At 45.3% G+C, this 19021-nt stretch overlaps 1 protein-coding gene across 1 annotated transcript in view; it reads left to right on the top strand.

The window, feature by feature from the left end:
• The window catches only part of LOC148521242 (uncharacterized), a 97115-nt gene that overhangs the window by 76068 nt on the left and 2026 nt on the right, over window positions 1-19021 (top strand). Inside the window, exons 2-3 of the mRNA XM_088475466.1 lie at window positions 4150-4247; window positions 17394-17455. Coding sequence (XP_088331592.1) covers window positions 4150-4247; window positions 17394-17455 — 160 coding nt within the window. The remainder of the gene's footprint in view (window positions 1-4149; window positions 4248-17393; window positions 17456-19021) is intronic.

Below are 19021 nucleotides of genomic sequence, written 5' to 3'. Positions count from 1 at the left end.
GGGAAGCAGGTAGTGAGAGGTTTAGAGGGTGAGAGAGGGAAGCAGGCAGTGTGAGGTACAGGGGGTTCAGGGGGTGTGAGATGGGTGGGAGAGGGAAGTAGACAGTGTGAGGTGCAGGGGGTGGGAGAGGGAAGCATGCAGAGTGAGGTGCACGGTGAGGAAGAGGGAAGTAGGCAGTGTGAGGTGCAGGGGGTGGGAGAGGGAAACAGGTAATATGAGGTGCAGGGGGTGGAAGAGGGAAGTAGGCAGTGTGAGGTGCAGGGGGTGGGAGAGGGAAACAGGTAATATGAGGTGCAGGGGGTGGAAGAGGGAAGTAGGCAGTTGGAAGTGCAGTGGGTGGGATAGGGAATTGGGCAGTGTGAGGTACAGGGTGTGGGAGAGTTTAGTAGGCAATGTGAGGTCCAGGGGATGGGAGAGGGAAGTAGGTAGAGTGGGGCAGGGGTGGGTTGGGCCAGGGGCACGGTGCCATGTGCCCCCCGGGCCGCACCGCAACCTAGCGTTCTGGGTCGCCTCCTCCACAAAAATGTAGTAAAAACAGACTGTAATACTGCCGCGCATAAGCGGCCATATCACACCTGAAGACTGCTGTCTGTGGCTGTGCTCACTGCTTAGTGAGTCACAGCTGACAGCCTGAGCACGCCAAGCAGGAAGGGGGGGAGGGTGGAATCGCCTGCTGAGCCTCCAACACATTCAGCGTTCAAGGCTTCCAGACAGGGTGCGTGGTGTGGGCAGAGCGACATTCACAGCTGCCGACACGCCCACGCCCTGGCCGTGCAGCTACTGTATGCTGACACCTGCAATAAAGTTTTTTTTCTTCCTCTTTGGAAGCCCTGGCATGCGTGACGCCCTGACGTCACGCTGCGCCGCTCTAGAGACAGGACAGCCACTCTAGAGACAGGACAGAGCTGAGGAGCCACGTGCATAACAAGGTAAGAGGAGGAGGGGGTTGGCTGGGGAGTGGGGACATTCGAAGGAGCCCAGCTGGGGCTGGCTGGGGAGTGGGAACATAAAAGTCTGGGGGCCTGGTGCTGGCTAGGGAGTTGGGGACAAAGAGGGCTGGGGCAGGCTGGGGAGTGGGGGAAATAGATGGGGGCTGGCTGGGGAGTGGGGGCATAAAAGGCTGGGGCTGGCACGGGAGTGGGGGACATAGAAGGCTGGGGCTGGCTGGGGAGTGGGGGACATAGAAGGGGGCTGCTGCTGCTGGCTAGGGAATGGGGACATAAAAGGCTGGGTCTGGCTGGGGAGTGGGGGCCATAGAAGGGGGCTGACTGGGGAGTGGGAGACATAGAAGGGGGCTGGCTGGGGAGTGGGAGACATAGAAGGAGGCTGCTGGGAAGTGAGGAAATAAAAAACGGGCTGGCTGAGAGTGGGGACATTGAAGGGGGGCAGCTGGGGCTGGCTGGGGAAACTGAAGGGGGGCTAGCTGGGCACATAGAAGGGTTGCACCTGGGGCTGGCTGGGCACATAGAAGGGGGCTTCTGGGGCTGGGGACACAGAAGCGGGGCTGCTGGGGCTGGCTGCGGACTTAGAAGGGTGCTGCTGGGGACACAGAAGGGGGTCTGCTGGGGCTGGGGACACAGAAGGGGGCTTCTTGGATTGTCTGGGGACACAATGGGGTCTGCTGGGGATTAAGAAATAAAAGGGGGGCTGCTGGAGCTGGGGACACCATTTAAGGATAGGCCGTCACCTATGGGCCTATCCTCTGTACTTGCCCACAGGCTAAAAGATGCCAGTCATCCCCTGGAGTGAGGTACTGGGGTTTAGATGGAAGCAGAGGATGAATCTTATTATCAAAATCCTAAAAGTGTTTGGGGGTGTCAATGAAAATTTTCATACCCCCACTTCGAGCACTGGCACCACATAATGCAAATCCATCAAAGTTTCATCCCTTTGTACAGCCACCTTTGCTTTCTGATTGAGGTGCATTCAAATGTATCATTCCACTACAAATAACCCCAAATATCAGAGGCTCCTAAACTCCGCCATTGAGTCCACATTTTAAGGATATCCATGCATTAGCATAGGTGACTTAGGGCTTGATTCAGAGCCGCTTGCTAGATGTGATCGCTCGCACGATGTGTATGCAAATTGTGTAGGCAATGCAATGCATTAGCAGTCCCAGTATTCCTTCACATAGTCTATGCAGACACCCACCAGCCTGTTTTAAGACACCCACTTGTGCACGTCATGTCCAGGAAGTGTATGCAACCATCGGTACATCGGATGCTATCCCAGCGCTTGAGGTTGACCATACCCTTCCACAAGCACTGCGAGCACTTCAGTGTAAAAACAAGCCAGGTGACGTGTACTATGTTGCTGTCTTTTAAGTATGCACACCTCTAAAACGCCGTTGAGATGCTCAGGCACGCCTGCTTTTGCACCTCCAGTCCCTGTTACTACCTACAAACGGCTTCTTCTGTCACTCACTCTGCTGGGCTGTCTGTGCGCAGCGAGCCAATGCATTGTGAACTTTCGCTAAGGTATGTGCACGTGCACTGCGATGCATACGCATGCGCACAATGCATACCATCGGCAGTAGCGAGAGTATGCATCTTAGCGAGCGGGTCTGAATCAGGCCATTAATTAGTACCTAAGTCAAAGTGCTTTAACCATCTGGACTCAAGCATGGATTTCCTTAAAACCTAGACTGTAATAATGGAGTTTGGAAACCTCTGCCATGTATAATAGCATCTAATCTCTAAGGGCCTGATTCAGAACCAGAGCGCTCGCTCTGAATCAGGGCCCTCCTCCATTAAAATGGAGCGTCCTCCTGGATGCTCGTATAGCTGTGGGTGACCACCCACAGCATATACGAGCGTCCAAAAAGATGGTCGCAATGGTCTTGACCATCGCGACCATCGGACTTGCGACGGAAACCCTGCGGTAGGGTTTCCCAGCCACAAGTCCTGGAGTGATTTTGGCTCTATCAGAGCCAAAATCACTCCCACTGACATGATGTCAGTGGGGCCGGCTTCCCATGGGAACGCCTCCGTCTGGCAGGCACGCCCCTGGCACGCCCACCAAAGGGGGCGTGCTGTCACTCACCATCGACAGCACGCCCCCTTTGGTGCGAGACCCGGAGCGACAGCTTGGCTGTCGCAGTCCGGGTCTCGTGCATGCGCAGGACGGAGCTCCCTCCGTCGTGCGCATGCGCAGTGGGGAACATCGACCCACTTGCGAGCGTACTGCCGCTTGCGAGTGGGTCTGAATGACCCCCTAAGCTCCCATAAATAGTAAGCATTTTTCTACAGCCAAGGATTTATGGAAAGGGGATGAACACAACAAATAAAAGTATACATTTTATCCCCCTCTAACACTCTGCCAAAAAATCACCCAAAGATGAAAATAAACTTTTACATTTTAACAGCAAAATTTATACTAAAATGTATATTAGAGGGAAGTAATCAAACGTGGCTTAGAGTAAAGCACTGCAAAATACTTACACTGATATGAAGATAGGGCCTGATTCAGCAAGGATCGCTATTCTGCTAATACGCACGCAATGCAGTTGCTAATATTAGCGGTGGTATGCAAATAATTCCATTTGCATTGAGATCGCAGCCTAACACTCTCCCTTACTCACATCCATATACTTTGTTAACATAGCGAAACAATCGGTAACATCGAGTAACATCGGACCCATACACACAGATAAGGCAGAGTCTGACCTCACTCAGGAACTGCTAACTTCAGCGCACGCTATGTGGCCTCAGGCTGTGTATGGTATCGCAGTGGATAATTTCTGCACGCCCCTGCAACGCCGTTGAAATACACTGGCATGCTTGCGTTCGCCCTACCAAGCCCCCATCACCACCCACAAATGGAACTTCCTATCAATCACTCTCCGATGGGTCTTCGTCGCCACTGCGATCGCAATTCCGATCGCAGCGGCTGGTTCATGCATGTGCAGTGCAAAATAATTGGCCTATTGTGTGCGTATTAGCAACTGCGATCCTTGCTGAATGAGGCCCATAGTTTGATTCAGAACCATACCCAGACAGGAGCACTACTAATCATTTTGTTCACAATCAGCACATTAATATGTACAGTGTTATACTTTGGTTGCCCGTTGTGTAACGTATATTATATACAGCATGTTATTACATGACATATTATATACATACAGTACTTTCTTTTCTCTCATTGCAGCTGTCGCGTTGACATTATCTTAGCATTTTCCTCAGGAATGTTGGTGACCCTTCTCATCTGTGCCTTAGTGTTCTGCATTATTAAGATGAAGTCAACAGGTACGATATAACATTTGTCTAGAACTACTGTTCTTTCCTAATCCTAGTCTTTGACGTAAAGGTGCTGCAGAGATAGGTTATCACACTATGGGGTCTATGTACAGTATTAAGCTTTGGTGAGAAATAATGTGAATGAAAATAAAGTACCAACCAATAAGCTTCTGACTGTCACTTTACAGGCTGTTTGAAAAATGACAGGAGCTGATTGGTTGGTACTTTCTCAGTTACTTTATCTCTCTCCAAGGCTTAGTATATAGAACCCTAAGATGAGTTAGTAAAAATAGTTATAAAATTTACGCTGCTGTTCAATAAAGGTAATTATTTTTACTATTAATAATAAAATTTACATTTTTTTGAACAGTTAAATGTAAAGCACAATGAATACTATACACTATTAAAAAACAAAATCAGTAAACATATGGTGCAATTATACATGGAATATCAAATATGAATGCTCATATAAAATAGTTGGTAGGGCAATACATATGGGTAAATTTCCTAAATGTCAGATTTGCTGTTGAATTAACACCCACAGACATCAACGGTGGATTGGAGTCTAAAAAAACAGTGTTTACTATGCATCGGTTTTAACTGTCATTTTTCATCTGCAGTCAATATTCCACCACAAATCTGACAACAATACGACATCAATCTGCCACACATTTAAAACACTGCACAGATCAGTATGGTCTGCGTAGTGCTTTAAAAGTATAAAATAAAAAAAAAAACGGTGTAGGCCCCACACCCAAAAAGCACTTTATAACCAGTAGAGATGAGCAGTTTGGCTTTGCCTCGGATCTTCTGCCAAGTTTGGATCTCAGCACAAGGCAAAATGTCATCATTCAGTTTCATGGACGTCTCGGCACAGATGTCCATGAAAGATGACGTTTTGCCTTGTTCTGAGATCCGAACTTGGTGGGAAGATCTAGGCCAAAACCAAACCACTCATCTTTACTAATCAGCCCTGGGCCTCTAAGCCTAGGCTTGTATTGAAAAATAGGAGAGGGGGAAATGGAGCACTGTTTTCAAATAACCAGTACTAGGCTAAACCAGCCAGGGTAGCTGACGTTATAGAGACAAAGCGTGGGGTTCCCCTGCCAAAACGACAATCAGCCCTCGACTGGTCAGTCCAAGTCTGTTCTCTGCACTCCTGGGGCTTTGTGTATGGAGGTAATAGTATAAATAAAGTTAAAATAATATTGTTCTTTACATATGGACTACAGGCAAGCCTTCCCTGGCATGATGGTACATTTCGAAGCACCAACGCAAAGTAGCGTCCTAGTAGTTCATCATCAGACCATAGACAACTATATCGTCAAATAATTGTATAGCGATCATATCCAATTATTTGACTTTGACACCATCAAAGGATACAGTGTGGCGGTTACCACCATTGACTTCAATGGAGATTTCCCACTATTATAGTCTAGTCAGTAGACAGGCTGACAGCGCACAGCCAATCAGCGGGCAGCTCCTACGGATTTCCTGGCAGCTCCTGCAATGGCTGGGCATACGTGGGTCCCAATCATTCATGCGGAGGAAGGGTATGTGTAAACACATACCCTTCCTCCTGTCCATGCTGGAACGGGATTTTTTTTTTTCTTTTTGAAACCCCTGGATGCCTACATGGAATGAAGAGGACATGATCAATGCATAGGATGGGGTGAATATGTTTTTTTTCCACGTATCCGTGGATGCTACTTGGAGAAGGGGATGTGATTGGCTACTGGGATACAAGGTAAGTATGTGTGATAGAGAGTGTGAGTGTCAGTGTGTATGTGAGTGTGCATGTATGTTTAAATAAAATGGTACTATCACGGTGTGTATGTACTGTGTTTATTTTAATATATCTTTTGCCGTTGAACTACAGGTTTCAGTGGGTCTGTAATGCCCCATATGCTGGTAATTGTGGTTCTCCAAGTACCAGCATGTGGGGGAGGCTTGCTGGGACCTGTAGTTCTATTGCAAAAGACAATATTTTCACTTATATTTTTACACCACATTTACACTATCAACCCGGCACCCTCTGGCCAGGGGTGACGAGGATAGCCCCGGGCTATCAGCCCAGGGGTGGGGTGATCTGGAGAGGGGGGCCTCTTTATTGGGGGGTCTCCACCTCCACAGGGATCCCCATCCTGGGCTGACTAGCTTTGGCCGGGGGCCCCGGTGCAAGGGTTTGCCTGGCTGTGGCATTACCCCCACTAGAAAGAGTCCAGTGCTGGTTAAGGAAAATACAGGGGACCCCTACTCATTTTATCCCCTGTATTTCCACAACTAGGACCGGATCAGAAAAGCCCTGTGCTGGTCCTTAAAATACAGGGGACCCTCATGCATTTTGGGCCTGATTCAGATCCGCTAGCAAGTGCTATGCGCTCGCAAGCAGGTCGAAGGCTGGGCAGTGTGCACGTGCCGCGTACAACCTGCGCGTGCGTGAGCCCCAGAGCGAGCGAGAATTAACATGCTCCGGGGCTCGCAACAAAACGGGTCAGCTATCGATGTTGATCGACAGCTTGCTCCGTTTTGTAGGCGGGGAGGGGGGGTGACTGGCCAAATGGAGGCGTACCCAAAGGAATGCCTGCCGTTTGAGGGCGGCCCTACTGACATCACTCTATTAGAGCAGGAAGCTCACTGGAACATCGCGACCATCACCTGGCCGCTCGCAAAAGCTGTGATTCAGAGCGAGCACTCTGAAAGAGCATCCGGCTCTGAATCAGGGCCTTTGTCCACTGTATGTTTAAAACCAGAACAGGCTTTACAGAGCCCGGGGATGGTTATGCTTCTGGGAGAGGGGGCATGTAATTTTAATTTAAATGTTAGTGTTGCACCTTTTTTTTAACACACAGACAGAAGCCTTCACGGATCTCACTGATCTGTGAAGGCTTCTGTATAACTCACACCTTTTAATGCCTTTTAAGGTGTGAGTTTACATAGACAAATACTCACACAATTTGCATAGTGTAATTGCCTCGTACTGAAAAGTTTGCAGGCTATTACATTTGCGAGTCCCGCGGCACATTTGCGAGTCCCAGCACCATCTTGCACCAAAAAACGTGAAAAGGTGCGAGCTGGTTTTTGCCTGTACACTCGCACCTTATTACATTTGGCCCCATATCTTCTTGTTTATATTATCAAATAATACTAAATATGCTCCATAATTCTATTCATTGTTTTTATATTTTGTGAGGCACCACCACATTATTTCTGATTAAAAAAGTGTTGCAAATTAGTTATGTGTTAGAGCAATAACCAATAAAAATGTTTGTCTATGCAAAAAAGACCATCACCAATGCCCCTCAAAAATAAAGCCCATAATGAAAAGAAAAGCGGTTCATGATGGAATTGTCCTGGAGCCCTCCCACCCACCATTATGTTGTATATTAAAAAGGACATGCACAGTTTAACAAACCAAGGGCCTGATTCAGAGCTGAACGCTCTGACCAGAGCGCTCGCTCTGAATCAGGGCCCTCCTATCTGAAAATGGAGCGGCCTCCTGACCACCCACAGCATATGCGAGCGGCCGAAACCTGCGGTAGGGTCTCGCTTCCGCAAGCCCAGGAGTGATTTTGGCTCTATCAGAGCCCAAATCACTCCCACTGACATCATTACTGATGTCAGTGGGGCCGGCTTCAGATGGTAGGCGTTCCCATGGGAACGCCTCCGTCTGGCAGCCACACCCCCGGCACGCCCACCAAAGGGGGCGTGCTGTCAGTCACCATCGACAGCACGCCCCCTTTGGTGCGAGACCCATAGCGACAGCTTGGCTGTCGCAGTCCGGGTCTCACGCATGCGCACGACGGAGCTCCCTCCGTCGTGCGCATGCGCAGTGGGGCAACATCGACCCGCTTGCGAGCATCCTTTGCTCGCGAGCGGGTCTGAATGACCCCCCAAGTGCTACAAGTCACGGTCATGACACTGTTGTTCTGGTTCCCTCAGTTGCTAGGTGATCTGCATGACTCAGGAGGTCACGTGTTATCCACAGCACGGCATGATTGGTTCCTCCTCCTATTTCTACACACTGGCCTTTTGCCGCATTGCCAACTATAGCGTTCCTGTGGATTCTCTCAGCTCAGCTGTATGGTCATCATTCTGTGTCTCCTCGTGGTTATGTATTCTATTTCTCCAGCTGTATTACCTTGCCACTGGCTCCCAAGCTTCTCTAATGGCTTCCTAGCCACACCAACAGCTTCCGCGCTGCCACTGGCTCACCAGCCTCTCCATCGGATCCCTAGCTGCACCTGCAGCTTCTGTGCTGCCAGAGGCTCACCAGCCTCTCCAATCGGCTCCCTGGCAGCACCAGCAGCTTCCGTGCTGCCATTGACACTCAAAGCCGCATCACCAGTACACAAATTTGCGTACCGGCTCTCAAGCCACACCATCAGCTGACAAAGCTGCATCGCAAGTACATAACCTTTTATACTGGCTTTCAAGCCACTCCATCGGCTCTCAAAGCCGCATCTTAGTACACAAACTTGTGTACCGGCTCTACCGCCACACCATCAATGCTGCATCTTATTACACAAACTTGTGTACCTGTTCTCAAACCACACTATCGGCTCTCAAAGCTGCATCTTAGTACACAAACGTGTGTACCAGCTCTCAAACCACAACATCGGCTCTCAAAGCCACATATCAGTACTCAAACCTGTGTACCAGCTCTCAAACCACACCATCAGCTCTCAAAGCTACATTGCAAGTACACAAACTTGTGTACCGGCTCTCAAGCCACACCTTCAGCTCAAAGCCGCATCGCAAGTACACACACTTGTGTACCAGCTCTCAAGTCACACCATTGGCTCTCAAAGCCACATCTAAAGTACGCCCACTTGTGTACCGGTTCCCTGTGCACCATCAGCTCTCAACGCCATATCTGAATACACCAACCCCTGCTAGCAGCTCAAAGCTGGACCATCGGCACCTTATCTGCACTACTGGCTCAAAGCCACAACACTGACTGTATCTATTTTTGCTGTTCCTCTCATCATTGGATCCCATAGTATATTCATGTGAACCACTACTACCCTGAGTACTAAGATCAGACGGCCACCTAAGTACCGGTGATTATTTATAGATCTAAAGGAACCACGTGTGACTGTTAGTGGTGGAAGACCTTGCTAGCCTAGGTTCTAGGGGGTTCACACAGAATGAGCTCTGGGATTCATAACACCAAGCACTTCAGCAACATGGACTGACACTTTTGAAGCTGAAGTGGTTGGTTTGTTTGGGCCCCCACAAAGCATCTACCAATGGGCTTAAGGTGGCTAACAGAATTGTTAATCATCTCTACACTGGGAAGATGTCATTATCATCCTCACCCTCTTCAGTGTTAAAATCATCATCACACAATATTAGCACATCCCCTCTGCAATTCACCATTACAGAAGTCTCTGGGCCTGATTCAGCAGGGATCGCTATTGCGACCGCAGTTGCAATTATGCATGCAGTTCAACTGCGATAGCATGCTAATTCATAGCATTTGCTATGGTGCCGCAGCACTACATAACGATGCTCACTTTACCTTACACACATCCATAATGTTTAGCACAAGCTCTGACCTTACTCAGAAATTGCTAACTTCAGCACACGCTATCAGGTCTCAGGCTGCATAGGGCATCATAGTGGCTAATTTATGCATGCCCATGCAACGGCATTCAATGCACAGGCACGCCTGAATTTTGCCGACCAGCCCCATAACTTAAAACAAATGGTAATTCCTGTCAATCACTCTGCAATGGGTCTGCGTAGCCTCTGTGATCACAGTCCCAAACGCAATAGCTAGTTTGCGCACATGCACTGTGATGCATACGCATGCTGAGAACACAACACAACAAATGGCCAATTGCGTGCGTATTAGCATCTGCAATCTTTGCTGAATCAGGCCCTCTGTACATACTGGAGGATGGGCATCTTAAGAACACCAAAGCTAGTCTGTACAAGGGGTTCTAATTTGCCTTTTTCCTTCTAGTAATCAAAAGGATTGTATGACATGCTAATTTGTACATTGTCATTAAAATAAATCTTCACTATCCTATTGATGCTTAGTGCATCAGATTGAATCCCAGTAGTGGTATCAATTATTGTGGGCAAATCTTTTAATCCTGACCAGATGGCAAATTGGTGTTTCACTTTAGTCTGCTGACTTGTCTCATCATCCAGTGGGTCTCTTGGAAAAGGTCCGTTTTTCCTGGCAGCAGCAGGAGAAACTGAAGCAGGAGATTTTGTTGTGTCATGTGCCATTTGAGCTGACAACTTGCTGGAAAGGAGCTCTTTGCATCTCTTAAGATCTGTGTCAGTTGGAAAAAAAGACATTACGTATGAGTTAAACCTAGGATCAAGCATTGTTGCCAAAATGTAGTTATCCAATTGCAAGATCTTAACAACCTTTTAGTCCTGGTTAATTGAATAAAGAAGTTGATCTACAAGTCCAGCATACTTAGCGGAATCACTTTGTTTCATATCCTTCTTCAGTTTCTCTAGCTGCTTTTCTAGTAGTTTTTTTTTAGGGGAATTACCTGATTTACAGGCTGGCAGTGTCTAAACACACTTCAATAGTTACTACTTCAAATGGTTTCAGTAGCTTGCATAAAAAAAAGAGTATTCTCCAGTGGGCTGGACTAAGGTACATCACCCCTCCCCTCCCTATGTCATAGCTTGTTTTGTAGGTTTGGATAGCTTGTTGCTGTTCCTCCATTCACTGAAGCATATAAAGGATTGAATTCCACCTGGTCCCTACCTCTTTCTTTAGTTAGTGGCATGCCAAATGAAACTGTACTTGCAGCTACTGCAATCTTTTACATGCGGTTGCTGAAAGCCGAAAATGAACAGAAATTTTTCTGGCCACAGACATCATCTCCGGCATGCTTGCTTCATTTAAAAAAAAAATGTTGAACCACCAAGTTTATTGTGTGGACAAAACATTGGTCATGTTCAAATTCACCCAGATGTAATACTCTCACTTTGCTACATGTGTTATCAGAAATGACAACTCTTGAGAAGAGTTCTAGCAGGGTAAGCTACTTTGCTATGACATCTGAGTTTTTCTAACAGGTTGACACCAATTTGCCTCTTAGTGAAGCCGGTGATACATAAGTTAGCCTGCTTGTGAATGACCTGGCATTGTGTGTTAGATGCTGCTGCTAAAGGCAATAAACCCACCCAGATGGCTTTCACAGTTATGTAATCTCAGTACCACTTGTCCACATGTCTGTGTTTAAGTGGGTAGTGGGTACAATGGCATTTTCCAGGCCAACCACTAGTTTTTTTTAACATCCCGGTAGAGGCAAGAAATTGCTGTTCTTGTAATATGGAATTGAGATGTAATTTGGTTAGCGGGGACACAGGACCTCAATTAACTGTCTAAAACCATATGCATTGATGGCAGGTACTGGACACAGATTTAATGCTAGCATAGCCATCATGGCTTCAGTGATCCTCTGTGCAACTGGATGGCTGCTTTCATACTTGCTTCCTCCTGCAATGGATTGTTTAACAGTCAATTGTTGTTTAAAACTAGTCTTCTTGATCTCCTCTGGGATAAAGATTCACCCTCAGCAGCAGCCCTAGAGTGAAAGGATTCTTCTGGGGAATACTTGATAGGGGAGGAATCAATTAGCCTTCGCAAATTGGATGCAGAAGGACTACCTCTGATCATTAATGAGGAAATTGATGAAGAAGGTGTTAGCTGTGGAGATTTCATGAGCTGGGTGCTAACTGATGTTTGACTGCTTGTTATTATTTTACCAGATTTTTCCAAAAACTTTGCATGAACTTGCTGCAAGTGACATAACAGGGAGGAGGTTCCTAGATGGGTAACGTCCCTACCTCGACCTAAAAATAATTCCACTCAAAAGAGGTGGCTTTTTTGGTCTTGTGCCCAGGCATGACAATGGCCTTCTCTTTATCACAGGCAAGAGTTGCTGCCACTGGTGGCTGACTTACTTTGACACAAACAACATCAGATACATAACAGATACACAAATATCCCACCTTACCCTTTTGCCCTTCCACAGTAGCAGCCTCAATTTCTATGTCACCATCTTTACTTGTACTGGTCATTCCCACATTTGCAAAGAGTGCAGAAATGGTGGAAGGAGGCTTATCAGTGGGCCTGATTCAGCAGTGGACGCTTATGCGATTGCAGCTGTGATTTCACAACAGAACATAACTGTGAAAATTTGCTAGTGCCTGCCAAAGCACAGTCAACATAAAGATGACCACTGCTGCCTTCTCATATCCATCCAATGTTGCTCTTCTGCATAAACATTGGTACCATCAAAGCACAATGGCCAGTCACACAGCATTTACAACAAGTCTGACCAGTCACAAACAATGCAGGTCTCCTCGCATGCAGAGAGCTCTCATTATACATATACAATTGCAGTGGATTATTTATGCACTCCCATGTAAATGCATTCAAATGGACAGACACGCCTGCATTTTTCTGACCAGCCTAGCTTTGCAATGGATTCCTATGTGCGTCAGTAATCACATTGCAGCTTATACGCATACTTATGTCAAACAATCACTTGATCTGCTTCCATTATCATTGCTGATAATGCTGCTGAATCAGGCCCAGTGTCAAAAATGTCAGACTCACACATAGCACTCGTGGACGGACTTAGGCTCTCCTCAGGAATTTGTGAAGTTTGTGAACACACAGTTTGTTCTTCGGTCTAGAGATTTGCCTGTTTTAAAGGTGACACATATAGACTTAGAGCCCCATTGTTACGTATTCCTAGGCTGTTCCATGTAAACCCATAGAACCCAGGCTAGTGAGGTCTTCTGCCACTAACAGCCACATGCTGTTCCCTTAGAACTGGAAGACATTCACCGGTACTTAAGTGACCGCCTGGGCTTAATACTCGGGGTAGTAGAGGTTTACACTGATAACCTTTGGAAACCAGAGAATAGCAGGAGATACTGGATACTGTGAGGAAAGTCAGTAGTACAGCTAAGAAGCCAATGGGGTGGCTATGAGAGCCGATGAAGCTGACAGTGCAATTAGAAGAATTGATGAAGTGGTTTGGAAGCCAGTGATGCGGCTTTGAGAGCTGATGGTGCGGCTTTGTACGCTGATGGTGCAGCTGAAGCCGGTAGTACAATATAAAGAGTTGATGCAGTGGCTTGGGAGCCAGTGATGCAGATTTGAGAGCCGGTGGTGTGGCATTGTATGCTGATGGTGCGGCTATAGACGGTGGAGCAGCTTGGAAGCCGGTAGCAGCCAGGAGGCTGACGGAGCATCTGGAAACCCAGTGGAGTGGTTTGGAAGATGGTAGCAGCCAGGAGGCTCATGGAGCATCTAGAAGCTGGGGAAATAGCATAAGCTATGACCAGCAAAGATGAGAATGCTGACCATGTAGCAGAGCCGAGAAATCCACAAGGAATGCTATAGTCAGTGAGGTGGAAACAGGGCAGTGTGTACAAAAAGGGGAAGGAACCAATCATGCTGTGCTGTGAACAGCACGTGACATTATGTGGCGTCCAGATCACCTAGCAACCAACGGAACTGGAACCAGACTGCCAGAAGGATGTAAATTGCTAGAGGGAAGCAAGTCATAACCTCGACTTGTAACACCCATTTAACAAGAAATACCAGTGGCATATTTCATTTAGTATCGCAGTGAAACAAATAAATATGCCACTGGAATTCATCTTTACGTACCTCAATGGTGAGGTCCATCGATTCCCTCCTCGTCAGCGGGGTCCTTTGCTAAGCTGATGCAGCCTCTTCAATGTCATGCACTTCCACGACGGTCAATCTGTGCATGTGGATGACTGTTTAACCCAGCTAAACTCGGAAAGTTTGCTGCCAGGTCCCCATTGCCAATGGGGACTGTATGGCTCTCACCATCTAAAGATGGTGACAGCGATGCAATGACAAATAGTGGTAATATTAGTTTACTGCTGTTTGTTAAAAATTGAAAGCATGACATAACTCCTTTAGCGAGTGCTAAATGGGCTATGTATCATTGTTTAATGGGGCCCTTAGAGTGAGAAGGTGTTGCATGTGAGGTTTCAGAAGATTCCTGAATATGGACCTGATTCTCTATGGATCGCAATACTGCGTACGCATGCTGTTCAACTGCGATAGCAAGCCAAACCACTGCGATCGCGATGCAACTCAGCACTACATAATGCCCATCTACCATATGTACATCCGTAATACTTAGCAGAATAGCGAAACCATCAGTACAATTGAGTACCATTGGACCCATACGCAAAATTGTACAAGCCCTGACCTTACTCAGAAATTGCTAATAGCCATGCATGCTGAGACCTCAGGCTGCATTAGCTTTCACAGTGGATAATTTATGCACGCCCCTGCAATGGCGTTGAAACCCGCTCGACCACCCCCCATCACCACCCACAAACGGCACTTCCTGTCAATCACTCTGCGATGGGTCTGCGTAGCCTCTGCGATCGCAGTCCCGATCACAGTGGCCGGTTCGCGCTCATGCACTGCGATGCATATGCATTTGCAGACTGCAACAATCGGCCTATTGCATGCGTATTAGCAACTGCAATCCAAGCTGAATCAGGCCCTGTGTTTGGCCCTGGCTGCCATAATAGGCATTCTAGTGCATGAAACATCAGTAGCAGGACCACCACTCAGAAAGGAAGGCCATGGTTTGAGCCTTTCCTTGCCACTGCATGTGGTGTATGGAATGTTGACCATTTTTATGGCAGTGATTTTCAACTTTCTTATTAGAGGTGATGTTTTCTTTAACATTGTGAAATATTGTTTAGATTCCAGGTGCCCTTTCTTAAAACTTTATTTCCCCTGGACCACCTTTAGTAGATGTTGAAGTACTACCATGACTGCTGGCAGCAGCCGCAGCACTAGTACTGGGTTGCTGCTCCTGCTCTTCTATCAACTGATCCATATTGACTCACAGCACTCCTAGTATAAGGGTGGCATTCTAATGATGATATATTATTGAACACACAAGCTTTCTATTCAAATTTTTTAACAGTATCTGAAAGGGCTGAACACATAACAAACTGCCTCACAGCAACCCTATTATACACTAAATGGCACCCTAATAATGACATTATTTTTTTGAACATACCATTTTTATATTATTAACATTTTTTAACAGTGCCTGAAAACACAACAAACTGCCTCACAGTGCTCCTAGCATAAGGGTGGCACCTTAATGACGTTATAGTAATTTTTTTTGTTTTAGAAAAAAGTGCCCCAGTAGGTTTTCTTTTACTAGTAAACACAGTGCTGCAGTCCACTCCTATGGCATATTTTTGTGCCTCACAGAATGCTGCAGTTAGCCCACACTACACAGTGTCCCTGTCTATAACAGTACTCCTAATCATTTTGTTTTGTACACAAAGTGCCCCTATACCCACACCCTCTCCCTCCATTCTCCAGTGTGAAATGGCCCCAGCTCAGGTTGACTCAGAACCCCTATGTTCAGGTGTGTTTTTATTCCAGGAATCCAAACACGCTCATCTCTAGTACAAAGCTAAATAAATATTTAGCATTTAGTATAGTGATATAGTGATTTCAACTATATATTGTTTCAAGTATCTGCTGCCAAGTACACAAAGTTGATCCATATCTGTTGCCACGTCTCATATATATATCTATACTTGATCAGAATAATAATGACTAGAGCAATATATGATTCTAAATATAATATGCAGAACCAAAGCTAATTACAAGTCTAATATGTAGCGCCACAGTTGGATCCAAATCTTTTTGCTCAATGTTGTACCTGGTGACAAACCTAATATTCAGAGTCATATATGGTGCTCAGCCTAATATTCAGAGCCACACCTGGTGCCAAATGTAAAATGGGTAATCATTTTTTATTTGAAAAACGTATAAACAAAACTATATATGGTGCCTAGTTTAAAATGTAGGACTATATTTGGTACTGAGTTATAAACTAGAGATGAACGGTTTATTTTTGCTGAAATCCAAACTCACCAGAACTTTGGGGTTTTGAGTAGAACCGGGTCCCTGCTTGATCACTTTTGGGGTTCTGAGTAAAACCGAGTCCCAGCTCGGGTCTTCTGGCAAGTCGGATTTCGAATCTAAAAACCAGAGCTTACGTGTTTTTGATTGAATGTAAGTTCCTCCCTCATGATTACAGGTGATGAAGTTTGTCAAAATAGACTGGAAATGAATGTTATCAATGTTAATAATACTATTGGAACAAAAACAGGTCCAAGTTACATGATTTATCTGTTTGGATCAACTTTTTTAAAGAAATCCAAAACCGAACCAAAACACTTGAGGGTGGTTTTGCAATAACCAAAACTTTGATTGAGGTCTTGCCAAAACCAAAACATGGGGGTCTCACGTGCACAGCTCTACTATAAACAGACATATTATATATCTGGTGTGAGGTCCAATATACAGACCCATGTGTCATGCCAAGTCTAATATGCTGAGCCATATCTAGTGCCATGACTAATATGCAGACCTATATATGGTGCTATGTATAGTATCTAACTAAGAGAAGAAAATTTCTCAAAAGATGACACTTTGCCCTGAATCCAATAATAAATATGAGGCAAGCTGGCATTCTTTGCTAAAGTAACAAATAGCTTTATTTCCAAGATACTCTTTCTGCTGAAAGAGGGCAGGATGTACTAAGCATCACATCATGGATGCGGTACACCTCAGCACTTATCGGGTACATACCATCGTTACTAAATCCGGTATTTACCTAGAAATGTGATTGCAATCGCAAAGGATAGCAATTCCAAAAAGAGATGTCCTTTATGAAGACATCTGGGTTTATGATCCATAAGTCCCTCTGAGCATGTGTCATATGATGTGCTCACAGATGGGGGTGCTGTGATGGATCCTCTTACAGCACAATGCGAACAGAGCCAAGAGGCTTCTATTGGGCAATGCCATCTGCAGATAGTGTTGCCCACCGGATCCAAACTCCAGAATGTATTGCATTCCGGAGCTTGGTACATATGGGGAATGTGGTCAAAACTCGGGTAGTATTCTGAGTTTTGACCGCATTTCAGGCTTAGTACATCTCACCCAAAATCTCAAAATAAATACAAATATCTTCATGCCACTAATTACTCAAAGTACTAAAAAAATCAATATAAAGCTTTTTCTTACATAAAACTTATTCAAATGTTAATCCATATTCCCTACTTAAATTAAAGGACGATGTAAAGTCTCAAATGACAGACTAAAAGAAGTGTCTTCTTCCAATGGTGAACAAAAGGTAAATTATTACGTGCACTGTTTCTACTGATTGTGTCATCTTTGAAAATCATTATATACATTCACATACCTACAGACGCACGCACGTGTAAATAAAGTGTACATCAAAGGTGTTCAACATGCGGCCCTTCAGGTGCTGTGGAACTACACATCCCAGCATGCCCTGCCATAGTTTTAGATGTCTCAATAGCAAAACTATGGCAGGGAATGCTGAGATGTGTAGTTCCACAGCAGCTGTAGGGCACCATGTCGAAAACCCCTAGTGTACAGCCTGTCTCTTTCCACCATGCCATAATTCAAAATGGTATAAAAAGCAATACAAGGATAAATGATAACCTCCTCCAATCTGCTGGAACACTACTCCAAATCAACTAATTCTATCTCTGTTCCACCCGTTATGCTTATATTATCCTGATGACACATCCACTTTCTGATATACCAGCCCCCACACGGGGATCGGGATTGGAAAAAAGTCTCCCAAACTCGTGACTATTGGGCTATATGCCGACCTCCACTTCATCTTTCTTGTATAAAATAAATATATGGCAAGTAATGATTCAGCCATGTTTAAATGTTTATAATAACAAAATAATTATGTGTAAAAGAGAAACAATGATGAATTAATTATAAGTTTCCTGACCTTTCAACATCTGAGAGCTGGGTAGCAGCTCTCTTTCAAACAATATCTATATTTGTTAAATAACTCCAAAGGTAGAGACCCCTTTTCATACAGTATTCTTCATTTATTGGGGTCAATTCAGTTAGGTGCGAGATGGCTTGTGCCAGCCGTTTTCACAGCAGACTCGCACTACGAAGTGCAGTTGCAATCAAATTCCAAACTCGCATTTTTTTTCAGAGGAAAATCTCATTCTTTTCTGCGAACCCCACTGATGGTGTGAGATTGCAGGGAAAATCTTTATTTTAAGGTAAAAATGGTTGGACACTGGGCAGAACCCCTTGGACCCCCCTTCTACTGACTAATTAGGCATTTAGAAATTTTAAATTAGCTTAAAAGACCCAATAATTACATATCTGTTTTGCGTGTTTAATAAAATGGTAAGAAATTACCCCCAAATCAACTTTTTTGTTAGTTCAGGCACCCCAAATGTAATTACAGTATTTTTTTTAAATGAAAATATAATTACTTTTTACCATTTTATTTTTAAAAAGTGAAAGTGGACTCAAATTAACACAAAATCACCTTTTTTCTACTTTTTTTGCATTCTTCATTTAATTCCTTTGGGATTAAACAGAAAAGGTTGCTTTTTATAATTTTTTTAAAAATGCAAAAATTAGACAATTGACACCATTTAGTACTTTCCTTATGCCCACTAACAGCCTTCTGTATGATTTTGCTATCGAAAATGTCACTTTTTTTGCAGCCATGATAATTTCCCCACTTTTTCATGCTCTTCTCCAAAGTCACATGTGATAGAAAATTTGCACACCTTCCCCGCTAGTAGTGCTTGTTGGTATTTCTAATTGGATTGACCATTTCTCGGGAGTGAGCATTCTTGCTTGCAATTGCAAACTTGCACCTAATTGGATTGTCCTCTTTGAATGATCC

The sequence above is a fragment of the Taudactylus pleione genome, unplaced genomic scaffold (genome assembly GCF_031769625.1).
Source record: "Taudactylus pleione unplaced genomic scaffold, aTauple2 ptg000172l, whole genome shotgun sequence".
Classification (NCBI taxonomy): domain Eukaryota; kingdom Metazoa; phylum Chordata; class Amphibia; order Anura; family Myobatrachidae; genus Taudactylus; species Taudactylus pleione.
This window is presented reverse-complemented; position numbering and strand designations above follow the sequence as displayed.